Genomic DNA, 20121 nt, shown 5'->3' with positions numbered 1-20121 from the left:
TGGAAAATTGCACAATATGAATCATGGGGCCTATGGGAAAAACAGAGTGGGACAAATCGCCAAAATATATCAGTAAAAATCAAAACAAAAATAATAGTTAGCCTAACACAAATGAGAACACAATCTAAGTAAATCTTTAAATCATATAGTTTAATGAAATAATACAATAACTTTAACACTAAACTCATTGATAGCAATGTCCTTTTCACAAAGCTCTTCACCAGAAAGCACATATTCTGACTGACCATGTGATGCCAACACAGAAATCCAGTCCTCCAGATTCTTCCCTGGTTTGAAATAAAGTCACTTCTAAATATTGACTATAATTCCCAGTTTCAAGCTCAGTTTCGAGGTTTGCAGAGCTGTTACATTCCTGTTTTAGCTGAACACACCGAATTTGCATTTTGCAGACAGAGGGTCCTGAGGCTAGGTTTTGCTGTCCAGATAAGTGCCAAGGATCTAATCGTGTAACAGTGAATGGGAATTTGCTTTATTCAAAAAGTCCGCAATTCACTAATTATATTCCAGCCAAATTGCATTTAATATGTGTGTTATAGAAGAAAGATCTGTAGGTTTCAAACACAAGTGAGTTGCAATCATCCTTACATTGAACATCATTTGAGAATCTCATTTAATCGCTGTACCTAAAGAGAGCATTTCAAATGGTAACTTCTCTCGTGTGTAATGTGAACTGGTCATTCTTCAAATGTATAGCCATTCATACTGCTTACCTACAGAAATAATAAGAATATTAATTTCTTGCTCCTAATAGGTCTGCTCCTTCTTGGGCTAGTGCTGTTAGGCTATACAGAAAGACCATTAGCAAAGGCTGGCACAGAAACGGTTTGGACAGGAAAAGGATCAACAGAAAATTTGAAAGAAATAATGATCGGAAGATGCTTCAACTACCTTGGAACAGTAAATGTTGATGCAGGGTCAGTGACTTTATCATTCTTTCCTTGACATAGCATTACTCCATGTGATTTTTAATGTAGTTGCCTGATGTACAGAACCTGGGTATTACTGACAAAAAAAAATCTGCTATTGAAGCTTTTTAATTTTGAACTTGTCAGGACAGGCACATGAAAAAGGTCCTAGCTCCGTCAACCTCTCCTCATAAGGTAGTCCAGGCAGCATCCCGGTAAACCTTCTCTGAACCCTCTCCAAAGCATCCACACCTTTCCCAAAAAAGGGTGATCAGAACTGGATGCAGTATTCCAAGTGCGGTCTAACCAAAGTTTTATAGAGCTGCAACAAGATCTTACGACTCTTAAACTCAGTCCCCCTGTTAATGAAAGCCAAACCACCATATGCTTTCTTAACAACCCTGTCCACTTGGGTGGCCATTTTAAGGGATCTATGTACCTGCACACCAAGATCCCTCTGTTCCTCCACACTGCCAAGAATCTTATCCTTAATCCTGTACTCAGCTTTCAAGTTCAACCTTCCAAAATGCAACACCTCGCATTTATCCAGGTTGAACTCCATTGCCACCTCTCAGCCCATCTCTGCATCCTGTAAATGTCCCGCTGCAGCCTACAACAGCCCTCTGTACTGTCAACGACACCTCCAACCTTTGTGTTGTCTGCAAACGTGCTGACCCATCCTTCAATCCCCTCATCCAAGTCATTGAAAAAAATTGCAAACAATAGAGGCCCAAGGACAGTGCCATGTGGAACACCACTCTCACCACTGACTTCCAGGCAGAATATTTTCCTTCTACTATCACTCGCTGTCTTCGGGTAACCAGCCAATTCTGCATCCAGACAGCTAAGTTCCTCCGTATCCCATTCCTCTTGACCTTCTGAATGAGCCTATCATGGGGAACCTTATCAAATGCCTTGCTGAAGTCCATATACAAGGTAAAAACAATGACCGTAGATGCTGGAAACCAGATTCTGGATTAGCGATGCTGGAAGAACACAGCAATTCAGGCAGCATCCAAGGAGCAGTAAAGTTGACGTTTTGGGCAAAAGCCCTTCATCAGGAATACAGGCAGAGTGCCTGAAGGGTGGAGAGATAAATGAGAGGAGGGTGGGGGTGGGGAGAAAGTAGCATAGGTGAATGGGGGAGGGGGTGAAGGTGATAGGTCAGGGAGGAGAGGGTGGAGTGGATAGGTGGAAAAGAAGATAGGCAGGTAGGACAAGTCCGGACAAGTCATGGGGACAGTGCTGAGCTGGAAGTTTGGAACTAGGGTGAGGTGAGACTTACTGGTCTGTATCTTGGTGAAACAATGGTTTTTGCTCTCTCTCGTTTCTACGAAATCCCTTTTGTTGATGTTTGTGAGCTGAAACCCATTGAAATACATCATCACCACAAGAGGAGGGTTCTTGAGTAAGATATCTTCATTGCAAGGCATGAATTCTTTAAAGGAGAAATCAAAATCCAACAACTGTCTGAATAAAAACAATTCAGCTAACGACATTTTATCCAGGAAGAAATCCCAGTGTCAATAAGCAAGTAGGATGTCAATGGAAAGCCCTTACTCCAGCTGTGATGTAATCCTTCCCCTCCTTTCCTCCTGCACTTGCTTTATTACAGCTGGCTGAGCCTCCCCCACCCACCCCCAAATGCTGCATGCAAATGTTAGCAAGGAAATGAGGCCCATGTTCTTGTCCTTCAGAACACTCTGAAATTGCCACAGTGCAATTCAAATGTCTGCATGTATCTGTGTGGGTATGATTGCTGGATGTTGCTGTTCAATTTATACTAGAATCCGATTGAGTCCTGAGAGACTCATTGGTTTCTTTACAATTAAATCCATGCCCTAATTGTAGAAATCCTTTTGAAGAAGGAATAATACATATGGGGTTACTACATTTTTAAGTTTAGAGTTTTTGATGCATAATAAAAGAATCAATTTCTAGCCCAGTAAAACATTCTTCCCATCTCTGCATCTCCAAATACAAAGGCTCGTTGACATCTCTTCCTCCATTTTTGTGATGGTCATCATTGCTCCTGTCAGAATCATTCATGTCATTCTTTGTGACTTTTATCGATGGTATACTATCCCTCCTTGAATTTATCAGAAAATTCAATATAGTGAATCATTCCACCCTTTCCTGTCTACCTTTTTTACTTTACTTTAGTTTACTTTTCCATCAACCTTGGTGATTCTATTTCAATATGGTTCCACGCAGCCTTATAAAGAGGTGTCTGTTCAGCCTGCTTTTGTGAAATCAGTATTCAGGTGGCATTATTGTAAATGCCTGGCTGAACTTCAAAAATTACTGATCTACTTCAATTATAGCAAGCAAAGTTAATACCCTTGTAAAGGATGGGGAAAACCTTTTGACATTTTGAGTTATACAAAAGATTATTAAGAGTTTTTTTTAATTTATATGTATGCTTGCTTATCTAAGAGTAAGAAGTCTGATATGGATTCTGTGAATAGCACTAGTGGTAGTAAGGTGATCTCTTTTTAAAGCAATTTTTCATAGTCTCTGCTTATTGTGTTAATTTCAGGAACATTTCAAAGTCTTACCAGAATTACCAATGCCTCATTGTATATGGTGAATACCGGAAAAAGATGATCATAGGGGTATGAGAGAGCATGGAAAGAGAATGGGGCATTTAGGGACATAAGAGATAAGAAGACACATTGAGGGTATCTAAGAGGAATGGAAGATGAGTGGAGCAGTAATGGGAGTAAGAAATGAGGCTTGTTTGGATCATCATGGAATGAGGGTGTTACTGGCTCTGCTAGCATTTATTGCCCATTGGGCAGGTAAGAGTCAACCACATTGCTGTGGGTCTGGAGTCACCTGTAGGCCAGACCAGGTAAGGATGGCAGTTTCTGTCACTAAAGGACATTAGTGAACCGGATGGCTTTTCCTGACAATTGACAATGGTAATAAGGTCATCATTTGACTCTTAATTCCAGATATTTATTGAGTTCAAATTCCTCCATCTGCCATGGCAGGATTTGAACTCGGGTCCCCAGAACATTACCAATATCTCTGGATCAATAATCTAACGATAATACCATCGGGTCATTGACAATCCCAAAGGAAGGGAGGCAATGCATGCTGTAGTGATGATAAGATGTGTGCAAAATAATAAGATGTCAATCACCCAGATTCTTTAAATTATCAACAGCTAAAACTTCAACTCAGCCGAGACCAGAGAGCCAAAGCTGTTAATCAAGCAGGGACTCTGTACCATAAATCGCGACTCTTCAAGAAGTTGGTCTAACTCCATGAAACTTGTAAAGGAGAGCTATTTTCCCCTTTTTGGAGCTGGCCAGGTGGAGAGTGCCCTGTGTAAGTCCCACAGCCAGTCACTCACTCTCAAATATCATCTCTTCTGAAAATTAAGGCCCAGGATTAGTGCCAGGAATCCGGAGTTGGGATATGTTTTTTTTTAAAAAAAGACCTTCTGAATCATACCAATTTAATGATAATCCAGGGCCGTGTTTCCCAAGTTACATCATATAAGGTTTCTTTTCAAAGATATAAAGTGCTGTAGGATGTTGTGCATGGCACTATACAAATCCTGCCTCTTTTTATGTAGCTGCATGTTTTTGTCAGGGATTTTCAGCAACAGTGTTTCCCAGCAGTAATGAAAATAGATTACTTAATTCTGATGGTGTATTTGCTTTTATTTGTCAGGAAGAAAGACTGTCCAAATCTATGGGAAGCATTTCTGAGTGCATTTAGTGGGAAGGACCCATGCAAAATTACAACAGAGGATTATAAACCATTTCTGGATTTGGCAGGCCATGACATTCCAATTAATCAGGTAAGGAACTTCAGGAGTCTCTCGTGATAGTCTAAAGTAAAATACAGGAATGATATTGAAACTTCACTTTATTTGATGTAATTTGTCAATGCTAATTCATTGAATATGAATAGATGGAACATTTGACATTATAGTTTTAATAGCATTGAGCTAGAAGCCAGATGTAGGTTTAAATCCCACTATGAAATTTGTAAAATTGAATTCAGTAAGTCTATTTAATTTGTGGGCTGACAAAAGAAAAGATTGATGTGGAAACTACTAACTTACTCAATGAAGTCCTTCACTAAAGAGGACCTTTCTATCCTTATTCAGTCAGACCTAAATATAAATAAATTCCACAACACATCATTGGCTCTTGCACCACTTGGTGTTGAGAGTACCAAGAATGGGCAATGTTGCCTAACAGGGCACCAAAGAGAAGTTAAATTCACATTGCTATTGCATTACAATTCTCCATGCTGCCATTGATATTCCTGTGTGGGTGTGCCAGAAGGACGGGTAAAGAAGTCAGGACCTAGACACAGCACTTTACCAATCATTTCTAACCACACTAAGTTATGACCAAGTCGAAATTACCCAATTGGTCATGTAGATCGATGAATAATAATATATTGCTTACAATAGTGGTAAAACTATTGGGGTGACACGATGGTTCAGTGGTAAGCATTGCTGCCTCTCAGTGCCAGGGACCCAGGTTCAATTCCAGGCTTGGCAACTATCTGTGTGGAGTTTGCACATTCTGTGTGGGTTTCCTCCCACAGTCCAATGATGTGCGGCTTAGATGAATTGGCCATGCTAAACTTGCTAGGCAGACATGGGTACTGCAGATGCTGAAGATTAGACTCCCATCGTGTTTAGGGATGTGAAAGTTAGGTGCATCAGTCAGAGGTAAGTATAAGATAGGGACATGGGTCTGGGTGGGTTAATCTTCGGTATGGATTTGTTGGGACGAAGGGCCTGTTTCCACACTGGCAGGATTCTATGATCTAAAACTAAGCAGATGGCTGAAATTTTAAGACAATCATGAAAAGAATTAAAGAGCAAGCCCAGGGGCTTTGGATGGAATTTATATCAATTCTGATTCATTATATTAGTTATCCCTTAAGTTATGGAAAGTGATAAGATGAGTCCACATGGAAGTTTCAAGTGCATTTTCACTATCACTGGTTTTATATTATTGGACAAAATCTGGTTGAGCTGCATTGAATGGCACAAAATAGAACAGCCTATGTAGTCCAATGTATCTGCACTGGTATTCATGAGGCAAATATGAGATTGTTCCAAGATTCGTATCTTTGGCGGTACAGTATTGCTGGCTGTAATCTAATCTTGAAGTGAAGTCCCTAACTGCTTTTTAAAAGTTATTCCCCAGTTGTTTGCAAAAGGAGAATGTTAAAGGAATGAAGGAGTGACCAGGAAAGGGGAACTTCAACTATTAGTCTTCCAGCTGCTATTTGTAAGGTTGAAGTAATTGAACAACAATATTGCACATTTTTATTACTTTTACAGTGAAAAACAGACTAAAAGCACTTCTGTCTAAACAATATATGAAGAGTACAGAATGGAACATTTCCCATTTGACTGTAAATACAAGGAGAATTCAAGTTTGTGTGTATACATTACAGTATTCTTTATAAACAGACAATCACTTCTCCAGGATCTAATCCAAAGAGATTCTTATTTCCTAAATGTTTACTTCTATTCTGTTCCTTTCTCCACCTGTTAACCTCTGTCGATGGAACTGCCCACAATGGTGGGTGATATCCTGCAGAAATTCTCTTGATGAAAGCCTAAAATTCTTCTCTCAAATTTAGTCTTTTCAATGCATGCACGAGATCCATTCCTGTGCAGTGAACCACAGATTTGCTTCCTGTAGATGTTCTTCCTCTTTACTCTCACATCCCGTGTCTGTTAGGTTTAGGGATGACTTGAGCTTTGAGAGCTGAAGGCTTTCCATCTCCATGGACACATGAATCACATGGGTCTTGTATCCTGGTAGAAATGCCAATCAGTTACCCATGAGGCAAACTCCCTTTGAACTTGGAACTACGTCAGCAGTTTAGTATATAATGGTTCACAACTTGACTTTCTCAACAATTGCTGGAGATATTGAAGACTAACAGTTTAACCACTTAAGCACAGATGTTGCTGCCAATACTTCCAATTGTGAACACCTTGTCAAAACAACCTGGGCCTCACTTTATCCTTTAACAGGAATGGCACTCGGGCTTGTTGTTAGGCAGAACATGGCAGATCATAATGTCCCCTTCATTTTCCTCTAAGCTAAATACAGCTTCATAACAATCTGAAACATAACAATCTATAAATCTGATACATGTGATGTACTTCCCTCATGAAGGCCAGTGCTGACCTGACGAACTATATAGGCTGTTCTGTTTTGTGACAGTCAATGGAACAGAACTTGATTTTGTCCAACAATGTAACATGATGATAAATTAGCAACTTTATTTTAATAAATATGTTTTCATTGAAGGACATTAATATAAAAATAAGGGCGGATGTCAAATTGACTAATAATTCTCTGCTAGCTATTTTACATTATCACATAATCTAGATCAGGTATTCTATTAATACTCTGTGGATCCCTTTAAAATTGTTTTATCAACTCATTTTAATGACTTATTTGCTAGGACCACCTCTTTGTGGATCCCTAAATGTGCCACCGTGGGCGGCACGGTGGCACAGTGGTTAGCACTGCAGCCTCACAGCGCCAGAGACCCGGGTTCAATTCCCGACTCAGGCGACTGACTGACTGTGTGGAGTTTGCACATTCTCCCCGTGTCTGCGTGGGTTTCCTCCGGGTGCTTAGGTTTCCTCCCACATTCCAAAGATGTGCGGGTCAGGGGAATTGGCCATGCTAAATTGCCCATAGTGTTAGGTAAGGGGTAAATGTATGGGTGGGTTGCGCTTCGGCGGGGTCGGTGTGGACTTGTTGGGCCGAAGGGCCTGTTTCCACACTGTAAGTAATCTAATCTAATCATAAAGCAAGCCACAAGTATCTGAATACACTTCTTACCTTGTTTGAATAAGCAGAAAGATTATTTCCAATTAATGTCAGTCACTGACCTCCACTAAATTTCATAAAGTACTTACCTGTTGATTTTCCTTAATGTTAAAATTCATTTTAAGGAAGAAAGCCCCAACACAATAATAATCCATTGGGTGCAATCCCAAATCCTTTTTGATATGCATGTTGTTTCTTTTGAATTTCAATAACACTGCTGAGACTTTATTATATTATCTACATTTATGCCATGTAGTCAATCTTCTGGAGCCAGACCAAAGGGCTCATTCTTCAGTACACTGGTGTTACACACAAGGTGATGCCTCTTGAGAGCACTCTGGTTGGTTATATGGTGGACGGCCTGAACTGGTGTGGAAAACTCTCCAGCCCAGGTGAGTAATCACATCCTTTACGACAGAGAGCATGAACAGCCTGTAAGACCTAGACCCTATCCATTTTGAACATATCCATATACAAACGTATGGCTTTGGAGCAGGCGTTGGCCATTCAACCCATCAAATCTCTTCTGCCACTTGGTAAGAATCTGGTTAATCTGATTTTGGCCTGAACTCCACTCTCCTGCCTACTTTCTATTTTCTTTGCTCCTTTTTACTAACAGCAAAAAATCTATTTTTTTCTTAGTGTCCGATTGCAAGTTTTAAAACCAATCTCTCCCTGTTCACTGCCTATCTATAAGCAGATTGTGATTTGATTTTTTTTCTCCTTTCTAAGCAGTGGTAAGTTCACTCTTTGTTTGTGGGTTCTGACTTTAAGGGCCATGACAACCATGTAGTAAGGTGAGAAAAGTTGTAAGGCTTATTTCACACACTCTTTGATGCAGGGATGGGGGTTTCTCCCCATACAGGCACCCTAAAAAACATACAAGAAAATCGATAAATGGAGAAGATAAAGTGATTATTCAGCTCTTCACTTGAATCTCGCATGCTTTGTATCTATCGATGTCTTTGCTTTCACCTGTGGAGGTGTATGATTGGCTAGCTCACAGTTGAGGTTTTTAGTCCTTTCCTTCTCTTTTAAAATTCCCTTCCAAGTTTTTGGAAAAAAAATTCGCTCGCTTGTAATTTCTGTTTTGCAATTTTGGCAAAGGAGGTTGATTTGCACTGAGGCTTCCTTCCATTGTAGCTCAGTTAAGATGTTGGGTATTGTCATTAAATATTATATATAGCAGGGCTGATCCCTAAACCATCTGCTATTTCAAAATTGTATTGTTGTAAAGACGGTTGGGTTCCATGCTGTGGCAGGCTAGGTGAAGACAAGTTATTTCCAGCAAGGCAAAGACTTGCATTTCAGATAGCCATCTGTCTATGGCCCATTGACAAGGTTAAGTAAAAAATCATTAATCCATCTTGTTGTGAACTGATGCAACATGTAAACCTTTTATGTAAGTATTTTTATTGTAGCTTTGTCATTTCCATAGCCGATTATAACACAATAGTTATTAATCCAGACCCATCATGAGATTCTTGGTGTTCATTGTCTGGCTGATATTAACTTCTAAGAACTTTCTGCTGTTCTTGCCTTTAAATATGTTTTAACAATTAGTTTTTGCACTAGTTGTGACATTATGTTTTATAAATATTTATTGATTTGGCTTCCATTGCTGTCTGTAAAAGAGTTTTGCAGACTCCCCACCCTCTGGCTTGCTGGCACTTCCTAATTAACTTGCATTTTTCCATGTGACTATTCCAAATAACTGTTTAAGAAGTTTCCCTGCTGCTGATGTTAAACTGAGTGAATGGCCTGTAATTACTGGGCTCCTCTTTCCAACCTTGTTTGAGCAAAGGGTGTTACATTTGCATGTCTGTAGTCACTGGCACCACCCCTGAGTTTGGGGAAGATTGCAAAGCTAATACCATTGCCTCTGCAATTTCCACTCTTGCATCTTTCAGTATTCTCAAAATGTGCCTCCACATTCAAATTAGGCCTGAGAGATTGTTATAAATTTTTGTTCAAAGAAACCTATTCGTGAGTTTAAGGTTTTATACTGTTTTTCTTTTAAAAACAATGTCTCGACACTTAAAACCATTTTTAAAAATTCTCAATATTAAACAAGCAACTCCTTTACATTAGCAACTGTGATACTTAAATGCACAATAATTTGATTTGTTACAGAGCCTAATTTTGAAGCATGTCCTGGGTGGAAAGAGTGCGAAAACAATTCAATAAGTTCATTTTGGAAGGCAGCGTCTGAAGCTGTAAGTATATTGTTTGTCACTGAATTAAGTCCGGTGGAATTTGTGTATTGCTCGAGGTTAGTAACATTGGAGCAACATCTTTTCTGGTTCAAGATAGCTATGTCCTATTCGGTATTAGTTCCAATATATATCCTCACGTAATAATAAAATCAGAGTCTTTATTTGTATCAATGTGGTCAAAGCCCAACCAACCCCTACAACAAAAAGACCATTCTGGGATCGATTCCTCCACCTCATCAATTATATACCTTTTCGTTTAAGAATCACCTCCTGTTTCATCATGTAAGATGGCTGCATAATACATAAGCTGCAGTGGAAACGGGATTGTAGAAATGACAAGGATATTGCCTAAACTAAAGAAGGGAAAGCAAATCATCATGTGGGCGATTTTCTGCTGCAAATAAAATGAGTGAACATCAGGTGAACAGGATTGGTGTTCAATTGTCATGCCCCCTATGATTGTCGCCACCAAAATGATCATTTTCATTTGTCATCCTGGACAAAATATTGTCTCTGTTTTGTGCACATGGGACCTTGCGTTGGCCTGAATCAGCCTATTTAGAGGGAATAAAATTAGAATTGAAGTGAGAATAATTAGGGCATAAAAGAAAGACCTCAAACGCTTCTGTTGTTTCAAAGATGAAGCTCTGGATGAAACTGAAGAGAAAAGGAATCAATTTTAAAATAAAAGTGTCATTTTAAGGAAAAATACCTGGTAAACTACAGAAACGTTTTAATCCTAATTCCAATTTTGAATGCAGTCAGGAGTGGAGTAGGAGGGAAATTGTCTTGAACAGTTTAGTGTTGGGGGGTTATTTTATCTCCTGTGCCTCCATTTAATTGCTCTAGTCTATTTCCAAATAGAAACCCCAAACGGGTTGGGGCAGTGACTCCATGGCTGATAGTACAATCCCTGTTCCTATGAAATGCAAGTTGCCATGGTCCAAGGGCCATGATGAGCAAGAGAACTTAATGCTGGCAGAAAAATTTCCAAGGAACATCTGAAGCTAAGAGGGAGATACAAGGCCCATTGTCAGCAAGATCTAAGAACTGCTTGTAGGGCCAGAACAAGGCCTAACCAAAGGGTTTTTTAAAAAAAAAACCTGCCTTAGCTACTCTGCTAACTTATAGCAGGTTTGGACTTTTAAAAGGCTTTTGGTACAGTGCCACACATTAGACTTGAGTAATGTTATCAGTCATGGAATAAAAGCAACAGTAACAATGTGGATTCAAAATTGGCTGAGAAATACGAAATAGAGTGCTACCTTTTTTTTTCAGGCTGGAAGAAGATTTGCAGTTCCCCGGTATTGGGAACCTTCATTTCCCCTGCATATCAGTAGTCTAGATCTTGCTGTGCAGGGGACAATTTCCAAGTTTGAGAATGACAAATCTCAGGAAAATTTATAAACTGTGAAGAGGACAGTGTAGATCTCTAAAAGAACAATGACATGTTGGTGGAGTGGCTGGACAGATAGCAGATGAACATTTAATGCACAGAAATGTGAGATGAGACAATTTGGTAGGAAGAACATGGTCAGATACTATTAAAAAGGTATGCATCAGTAGAAAGACTTGGTTGTAAGTGTACATGAATCATTAAAAGTTGGAAGGCAGGTATAGAGTTGTTAAAGCATCCAGTATTCTAAGCTTCATAGACCTCCGCTGGAGTATTGCGTACAATTCTGGGTGTCATTCTATAGGAAGAAATTAAATGATTTGGAGAGAGTGCAGAAGATATTTGCAAGAATAGTTCCAGCAGTGATTTACTTCAGTTGTGAGGGTGGATCAAAAAAGGTTGGATTTTATTTCATTAGAGAGGAGAAGGCTAAATAAGATTTGATAGAAGTTTTCAAAATGATGTCTGGACAGAGTGGATAGGGTCAAACTGTTCCCTAGTACAAACTGATCAGGAATCACCATTTTGATGTGTTTTACAGAAGCACATGCCAGTTGATGAAAACCTTTCTCACATGGTGAGGAGTTAGAGTATGGAATGCATTGCCTCTAATTATGATGGAGACAGGTTTAACTGAGGCATTAAAGAGGACGTTGGTTGCTTGTTCTAATTAATAATGTGCAGAAGTATGCAAGAGATAAGACTGAATGGTCTCATCTGCACCATGTTGCCACAGCACTGATAACATCGATAGACCATAACTTCTACATTCTAAGTAGGCCACTTAATAGTCAAGGTGGGTTACCCTTCTAACTGTGCAGCGTTATGGGTGATGGTTGGAAACCTAATGACAATGCTTCACAAATGAAAAGCCAGCCAGTGTTTATTCCTATCTGACTGGGCAGGCATTCAATTGTCAGATAAAACTGGGGCTTTATTATTTTTTCAGAAGGAAAATGATGCTTGTGGTTTAGATTTGAATTGGATTGGTTAGATGGTAGGAAAGTAATTGTGTACATTGCACTTGCAGTATGCAATGAGGGCTCATGGAGAAGTAACAGTGATGTTGAATGGATCTGCTCGTGGCGACACCTTCAGGAATAACAGGTACAGTGCTAATAATGTCAACATGATGGCATTCTTTGGAAATTACATGGTAGAAATTCATGAACTTTGATAGACATTTTCTGAATGGCTTCCACAGTTCTCCCACCAAAGTTATGGGCAGACAGTATGAGTCCTGATCTGAAGAAGGGGCTTTCACTCAAATGTGAATAAGCAGTTAACCTGAAGAATGATAAGGACCAAATTTTTTTGTTTGTTTTTTTTTTGTAAATTCACCTGTGGGATGTAGACATTGGCTCACCAATATTTATTGCCTGTCCCTAGTTGCCCTTGAGAAGCTGGTAGTGAGCTGCCTTCTTGAACTGTTACAGTCCGCATGCTGTGAGTTGACCCAAAATGCTGTTAGGGAGGGAGTTTGGTGTTTTGACTCCGTGACAATGAAGAAACGACAATACATTTCCAAGTTAGGATGGTGAGTCACATGGAGGAGAACTCTTAGATGGTAGTGTTTCAATGTATCTACTGCCCTTGTCCTTCGAGATGGACGTGGTTGAGAGTTTGGAATGTACTATCTAAGGAGCTTTTAATTTCTGCAGTGCATCTTGTAGATAGTACACTGCTGCTACTGAGCATCAGTGGTGGAGGGAATGGATTTTTGTGGATGTTATCATTCAAGGCAGCTGCTTTGTCCTGGATGGTGTTAAACTTAGATGTTATTTGAGTTGCACCCATTCAAGCAAGTGGGGAGTAATCTATGCCACTCCTGACTGATACCTTGTAGATGGTAGACAGGCTTTGAGAAGTCTCTCACCACCGTATTCCTCACCTCTGACCTGCTCTTATGGTCACTCTGTCCATGTGGTGAGTCCATTTGATTTTCTGGCCAATGGTAGCAGCAAGGATGTTGTTAGTGGGCGAATTCATTGATGATAATGGTTTAATGGTGTATTTCACAGTGATGGGACCTGTTCTTATCTTTACTGCAGATCTGTTTAGATATTTCAGGTAATGGTAAGTAGATTCCTAAAATTTGAGGTAGGAGTTAAAGTGGCCTTTATCTGGAGTTACAATTTCTCATAGTTTTATGCAGTTAATTGTGATAAACTTCTCTTATCTTACAAACCTTTATCACTTTGGGGTACAAATGGACAGATTAGAAATAGAGAGTTTGTAGGTAATCATATATATAACGATTGTGTTGCAAAAGTTTTTGAAGCCTTATCACCAAAGTTGCCATAATGAATAGAAATAGTTTACTAGTCGCGTATTTCCACTGTCAGTACTACAGATTTCATTTTACCTTTTTTATTATCTGAAATTAGTTGGGAAATCAATTGATAACCCATCTTGAAATGTTAATTTTGAATTTAGCTTTCCTCAAGAAACTGACCCTTGCTGAACTGATCTGTTCTGGAAGTTTACACAGAAGAAATGTGGACTCTTAGTTATTTGTCACATTAGCCAGTTTGCAGCAATGCCCAAGATTATTTGTCTTTGCACTTCAGCATTGCTACTAAATAATCTTGACATGTAATAATGTAAGTCTATTGGTATCCTGATTGGTGACCTTCCTTTCAACAAAGCAAGTCATGGTAACACAACATTTTTACCTAATTTCAGTTTTCAACAGCTTTAGACCCACTTTCCACCAGATAATTCAAAGTCAGGAAGCAAGGTTGGATAACAAATGTTGTATTAACCTTCTATTGCTGCCACCTTCACCATCACCATAGTTACTCACAAAATGTGAAAATCATGATAGTGCCAATCAGAAAAAAAATGTCAGCAGTGGGTGTGTATGTTTGTGTTTTTCTTTAGAAAGGGGCATTGATGAACCAGCATAAAGGTAGTTTGAGGTCAAATACGGGTTTATAATTTCCAAATGCAGTAAATACCCAATGATAAGGTTACTATACTTGAACTGTGTATTTAACAGGTAATGGAGCCCTCTTGGCCATTATTGACTTTCAAGAGTTGAGTAAATTATATTGATGAACATTAAATGTTCATTGTGACATGTATATTTATTTTCTTTGGCATTATTGTAAAAGGAATTTATGGTGTATAACAATTGTATATCAATTAATCAGCGGCTTAATTTAAAACACTTAGCATTGAATACCCTATTCTTATTGATTACATTTATTATTTTCACTTTATTTGACTGATTATGTCTTTCTTTCCTGTCGCTAGCATTTTTGCTGAAATTGAACTTGGCAAATTAGACAATGCGCGGGTTACCTTCGTTCACCTCTGGATCATGGACAATATTGATGGCCCTGATAAGTAAGTCTATTAATTTTTTTTAATTGCATGCATGATGTTGGTTTTATTGATAATACTCTTGCCATCTCCATTGCAGCTTAGTGGAATGGTAAACATAATTAGATTTTCAACCTTTGTATCTAATTGAGAGGAACAGTATAGATTCTCCAAGTGGAGAGAGAGAGAGCCTGCTGTATTTGTGCTGTTGCACAGAGACCAGATGGGAACATGGGCATTTAACAGAAAGGAAAAACGAAAGGAAGCTGGCAGTTGATTGCTATCATAATCCTGCTAGAGACTCCACACATCTGGATTGACAAGGGCCTGAGAACAGGTAGCCAACTTATCCCCTTGTGCAAACGGCACACAACTTGTACTGAGATCCACAATGGAGAAGGGTAAGTCCTAGCTGGTGGCTGAGTGAGGGAGTAGTACGGGTTGGGAATATACAACAAATAACATCTGAGTATTCATTTCCGTATCTGTTTTCACTAGTCACATGCAGAGCACCCATTGCATAGTCTATAAATGGAGTAAGTCTGTAAAGCAGAGGTAATATTCTCACCTCCGTGTCAGAAGACCAAAGGTTTGAGTCCTGACCTAAATAACTACTTAGATTGCAATTGGAATGTGGGCCTGAATTTTACACAGAAACAGTGAGCCCCCCAAAGCCCCGACTCCAAAAATCATGGATGAGCCCACCTCCAGTCAGCAAAGAAGTCTGCAGCTTTTGGGCCATTAAATTGTTCGGGGCGGCCAGTCCAAGCCCAGTCATGAGTGTTGTAGCCGAATGAAATTGCCAGCTGCCCTCCAGTGAAAGAGCACCACTTTTCAGGTAACCTCTGGGGAGAGAAACAGAGTTCACAGTTCAGACCGATGACCTGCCATCAGACGATAAGGAAAATAGAAATATCATGGAGGTACGGGCAAGAAGAACAAAGGGGAAAGCCCGTGATAGGGTGGAAGCTAAGGGAAATTAAATAACAAAAGACAGTAGTAATTGATATACCTATAGTAAAGAAACAAAGTTCTGAAGAAGAGTCTTGCTGGACTCAAACTTAACTCCTTCCCTCTCCATGGATTCTCCCAGATCTGTTGAATCTGTCCAGCACTTTGTTGCTTTAACTTTTAGATATACTTTTATAAAAACATAAATGAGGTGTGAATGACTATATGAAAACCTTCTGAATACAAGAGAAAGAAACTGTACAAGACCAGCCTGGTGTGGTCTCTCTATCAGTGAGCCTGCCTGATGCACATTTCTATTCAACTGTCAGGTTTATCATTTTCATCCATCATACTGTCTAAGAAAAGCCAGAGAAAGTTATTAACTTTAGCATGCTGCTTGTTAGACTATTGGAAAAACTCAGCAAAAGGTAATTTTCTAGCTAATTGAGTCAGATTTGTCAGGGGGCACTTTGACATAAAACCTATGTGGATAGGGAGGGATTTTCTCAACAGGTTGAGTCGGTTAGGCCTATACTCAGTGAAGTTTAAAAGAATGAGAGGCAAACTTTTTGAAATATATATGATTTATGAAGGGCTTGAGAGATGTGAAGAGATTGTTGTTTTTTTTTCCCTCATGGGAAAGTCTAAGAATCAAGGGCATGACCTCAGAATAAGGATTCACTCAAACCAACAGCGATGAGGAGCAATTTGTTTCTGAAGGTGGTGAATCAATGGAATACTTTAATGCAGAAGATTATCGCTGCTGTTTTGAAATATATTCAAGGCTGAGGTACAAAGACTTCTTATTGATAAGGTAATAAAGGTGATGGGGAAGGGGCAGGAAAGTGGAACTGAGGATTATCAGATCAGCCACTTAATGAGATTGGATTAATGCACCAAATGGTGTACCTTTACTCCAACATCTTATGGGTTGTTTCATTGTGTTATAGGGGAAAAGCCACAGTGGGCAGGTTTCTGGCGCTGAGTCTGGCTCTGTGGCTCAAAAGGAAAGGCAGGAGGAGAATAGAAGAGTGATAGTGATAAAGAGATTCAATGGTTAGAGGAACAGACAGGAGATTCTGTGGTTGTGAACACAACTCCCAGCTGGCATGTTGCCTTCTGGGTGCTAGGGTCAAGGATGTCTCTGATCCGGTAGACAGGATTCTTAAGGGGGAGGGTGAGCAGCCAGAAGTCGTGGTGCACATTGGTGCCAATGAAATTGCTAGGAAAAGGGATGAGGGCCTGAAAAGTGAATAAAGTGTGTTAGGTTGGAAGCTAAAAAGCATGATGAACAGGGTGTTAATCTCAGGATTGCTACTGGTGCCATAGGCTAGTGAAGCTAGGAACAGAGCAGGTGCAGCTGAACATGCGGCTGTAGAGCTGTTGTAGGAAGGATGACTTCAGGTATGTGGAGAATTGGGATACCTTCTGGGGAAGGTGCGACCTGTACAAAGAGGGTGGGTTGCACTTGAACTAGAAGGCGACCAATATCCTGAGCAGGAGGTTTGCTAGAGCTCTTCAGGAGGTTTTAAACTAGTTTAGTAGTGGGGTGGGAGCCAGAGCTATGGATCAGAGGATGGGATAGCTGGTGAAGTGGCAAATACAGAATCTTTTGAGGAAGGATAGACAGTTGATAGGGCAAAGTTGCAGTCTGCGTGATGGGTTGAATTGTATCAATTTTAACACGAGTCAGAATTAAGGATGATGAACTTAGAGCATGGCTCAGTACTTGTAACTATGATGTTGTGGCCATTATGGAGACACCTAGTCAGGAGGAACATCTAGTCAAGAGGAAGAAGACATCTTAGTTAATGTTGAGGGGAGAGACAGGCAGGTTTCTAGAGGCTCACAAGGTAGCAAGAAAGTAACTGAAGAATGGACTTAGAGCTAGAAGGGGATATGCAAAAGCCTTGGTGGGTAGGATTAAGGAAAACTCCAAGGCATTCTACACTTGTGTGAGGAACAAGAGGGTGGGGCTGATCCGGGATATTGGAGGGAACTTGTGCCTGGAGTCAGAGGAGGTAGGGGAGGTCCTTAATTAATACTTTGCTTCAGTATTTATGAATGAGAGGGATCTTGTCATTTGTGAGGACCGTGTGAAACGGGCTGATATGCTTGAAGAGTTTGATGTTAAGGAGGATGTGCTAGAAATTTTGAAAAACATGAGGATAGATAAGTGCCCTTAGACAGACTGGATATACCCAAGGTTACTATGGGAAGAGATTGCTGTGCCTTTGGCAATGATCTTTGCATCCTCCCTGTCCACTGGAATAGTACCAGGTGATTGGAGGCAAATGTTATTCCCTTGTTCAAGAAAGAGAATAGAATTATAGACCAGTCAGTCTTAGGTTGGTGGTGGGCAACTTATTGGTGAGGATTCTGAGAGACTGGATTTATGATTATTTGAAAAAGCATAGCTTGATTAGAGATAGTCAGCATGGCTTTGTGAGGGGCAGATCATGCCTCTCAAACCTTGTTGAACTCTTTGAGGGTGTGACAAAACACATTGAAGGTAAAACAGTGGATGTGGTGTACATGGCTTTTAGCAAGGTGTTTGATAAGGTTCCCCATGTTGGCTCATTCAGAAAGTAAGGAGGCATAGGATACAGTTACAACTGGCTGACCCATGAAAGATCGGATGGTAATTGATGGGAATTATTCAGCCTGGAGATCGGTGACCAGTGGTGTTCTACAGGGATCTGTTTTGGGACCTCTGCTCTGGGATTTTTTTTTAATATAAATGAGTCTGATGATTAAACAGAAGGGTGGGTTAGTAAGTTTGAGTTGTGGATAGCTGTTGTAGGTTGCAATGGGACGTTGACAGGATGCGGAGCTGGGCTGAAAGTGGCAGATGGAGTTCAACCTGGAAAAGTGTGAAGTGATTCATTTTGGATGGTTGAATTTGAATGCAGAATACAGGGTTAAAGGCAGGACTTCTTGGCCTGTGGAGGAACAGAGGGATCTTTGGGTCCACATCCACAGATCCCTCAAAGTTGCCACCCAAGTTGATAGGGTTGTTAAGAAGGCGTATGGTGTGTTGGATTTCATTAGCAGGGCGATTTTGAGTTTCAGAGCCATGAGATTGTGCTTCAGCTCTATAGACTACACTTGTAATATTGTTTAGTTCTGGTTCCCTCTGCATTGGAAGGATGTGGAACTTTAGAGAGGGTGCAGAGGAGATGTACCAGGATGCTGCCTGGACTGGAGGGCATGTCTTATGAAGAAACGTTGCAGGAGCTAGGGCTTTTCTCATTGGAGCAAAGAAGGATGAGAGGTGACTTGTTAGAGGTGTACAAGATGACGAGAGGCATAGATAGAGTGGATAGCCAACAACTTGATAGCCATTTCCATCCTGGGAACATGAGAGGTCATAATTTCATGAAGTTTGGAAGAAGGTTTAGAGGAAATGTCAGAGGTCGGTTCTTTACAGAGAGTGGTGGGTACATGGAATGCACTGCCAGTGGTGGTGGTAGAGCCAGATACATTAGGAATATTTAGGTGACTCTTGGATAAGCACATGGACAATAGTAAAATGTAGGGTATGTAGGCTAGTTTGATCTTACAGTAGGTTAAAAGGTCAGCTAAAGGGCCTGTACTGTGCTCTACCATTCTATGTTCTATTATACATTTCGCAATAACCACTTTAGCCAAATGGATGATAAAGTCAGAAAATCCTACTTTTTTTTTTAATCCTGAAAAGAGGTGACTAGGAGGGGTATTTCAAACAGATGTTTATTATAGTGAATGATGAGGAGGCAAACATCAATTTATTTCAAATTAAATCACACTATTTGGAAACAGAACTGGCTCAGACACAAGACAGACAGTAGTGGCAGAGGGTTACTTGTGACCAGTGGAGTGCCACAAGGATCGGTGCTGGGTCCTCTGCTTTTCGTCATTTTATATCAACAATTTTGGATGTGAACATCGGAGGCATAGTTAGTAAGTTTGCAGATGATACTAAAATTGGATATGTAGTGGGCAGCGAAGAAGGTTACCTCCGAATACAACGGGATCTTGATCAGATGGGCCAGTGGGCCGAGGAGTGGCAGATGGAGTTTATTTACATAAATGTGAGATGCTGGATTTTGGAACAGCAAATCAGGGAAAGACTTGTATACATAATGGTAAGGTCCTGGGGAGAGTTGCTGAACGGACCCCTTGGAGTGCAGGTTCATAGTTCCTTGAAAGTGGAGTCGCAGGTAAATAGGATAGTGAAGAAGGTGTTTGGTACGCTTGTCTTTATTGAGTATAGGAGTTGGGACGTCATGTTGCAGCTGTACACGACATTGGTTCGGCCCCTTTTGGTATATTGTGTGCAATCCTGGTCTTCCTATGGGAAGGATGTTGTGAAACTTGAAAGGGTTCAGAAAAGATTTACCAGGATGTTGCCAGGATTTGAGCTATAGGGAGAGGCTGAACAGAACAAAGAACAAAGAAAATTTACAGCCCAGGTACAGGTCTTT

At 40.2% G+C, this 20121-nt stretch overlaps 1 protein-coding gene across 1 annotated transcript in view; it reads left to right on the top strand.

The window, feature by feature from the left end:
• The window catches only part of LOC132815982 (uncharacterized), a 37348-nt gene that overhangs the window by 3463 nt on the left and 13764 nt on the right, over nucleotides 1-20121 (top strand). Inside the window, exons 2-7 of the mRNA XM_060825377.1 lie at nucleotides 773-935; nucleotides 4611-4740; nucleotides 8022-8157; nucleotides 9899-9981; nucleotides 12408-12484; nucleotides 14636-14728. Coding sequence (XP_060681360.1) covers nucleotides 773-935; nucleotides 4611-4740; nucleotides 8022-8157; nucleotides 9899-9981; nucleotides 12408-12484; nucleotides 14636-14728 — 682 coding nt within the window. The remainder of the gene's footprint in view (nucleotides 1-772; nucleotides 936-4610; nucleotides 4741-8021; nucleotides 8158-9898; nucleotides 9982-12407; nucleotides 12485-14635; nucleotides 14729-20121) is intronic.

This window comes from Hemiscyllium ocellatum, chromosome 1, assembly GCF_020745735.1.
Source record: "Hemiscyllium ocellatum isolate sHemOce1 chromosome 1, sHemOce1.pat.X.cur, whole genome shotgun sequence".
NCBI classification, from domain to species: Eukaryota; Metazoa; Chordata; class Chondrichthyes; order Orectolobiformes; family Hemiscylliidae; genus Hemiscyllium; species Hemiscyllium ocellatum.
This window is presented reverse-complemented; position numbering and strand designations above follow the sequence as displayed.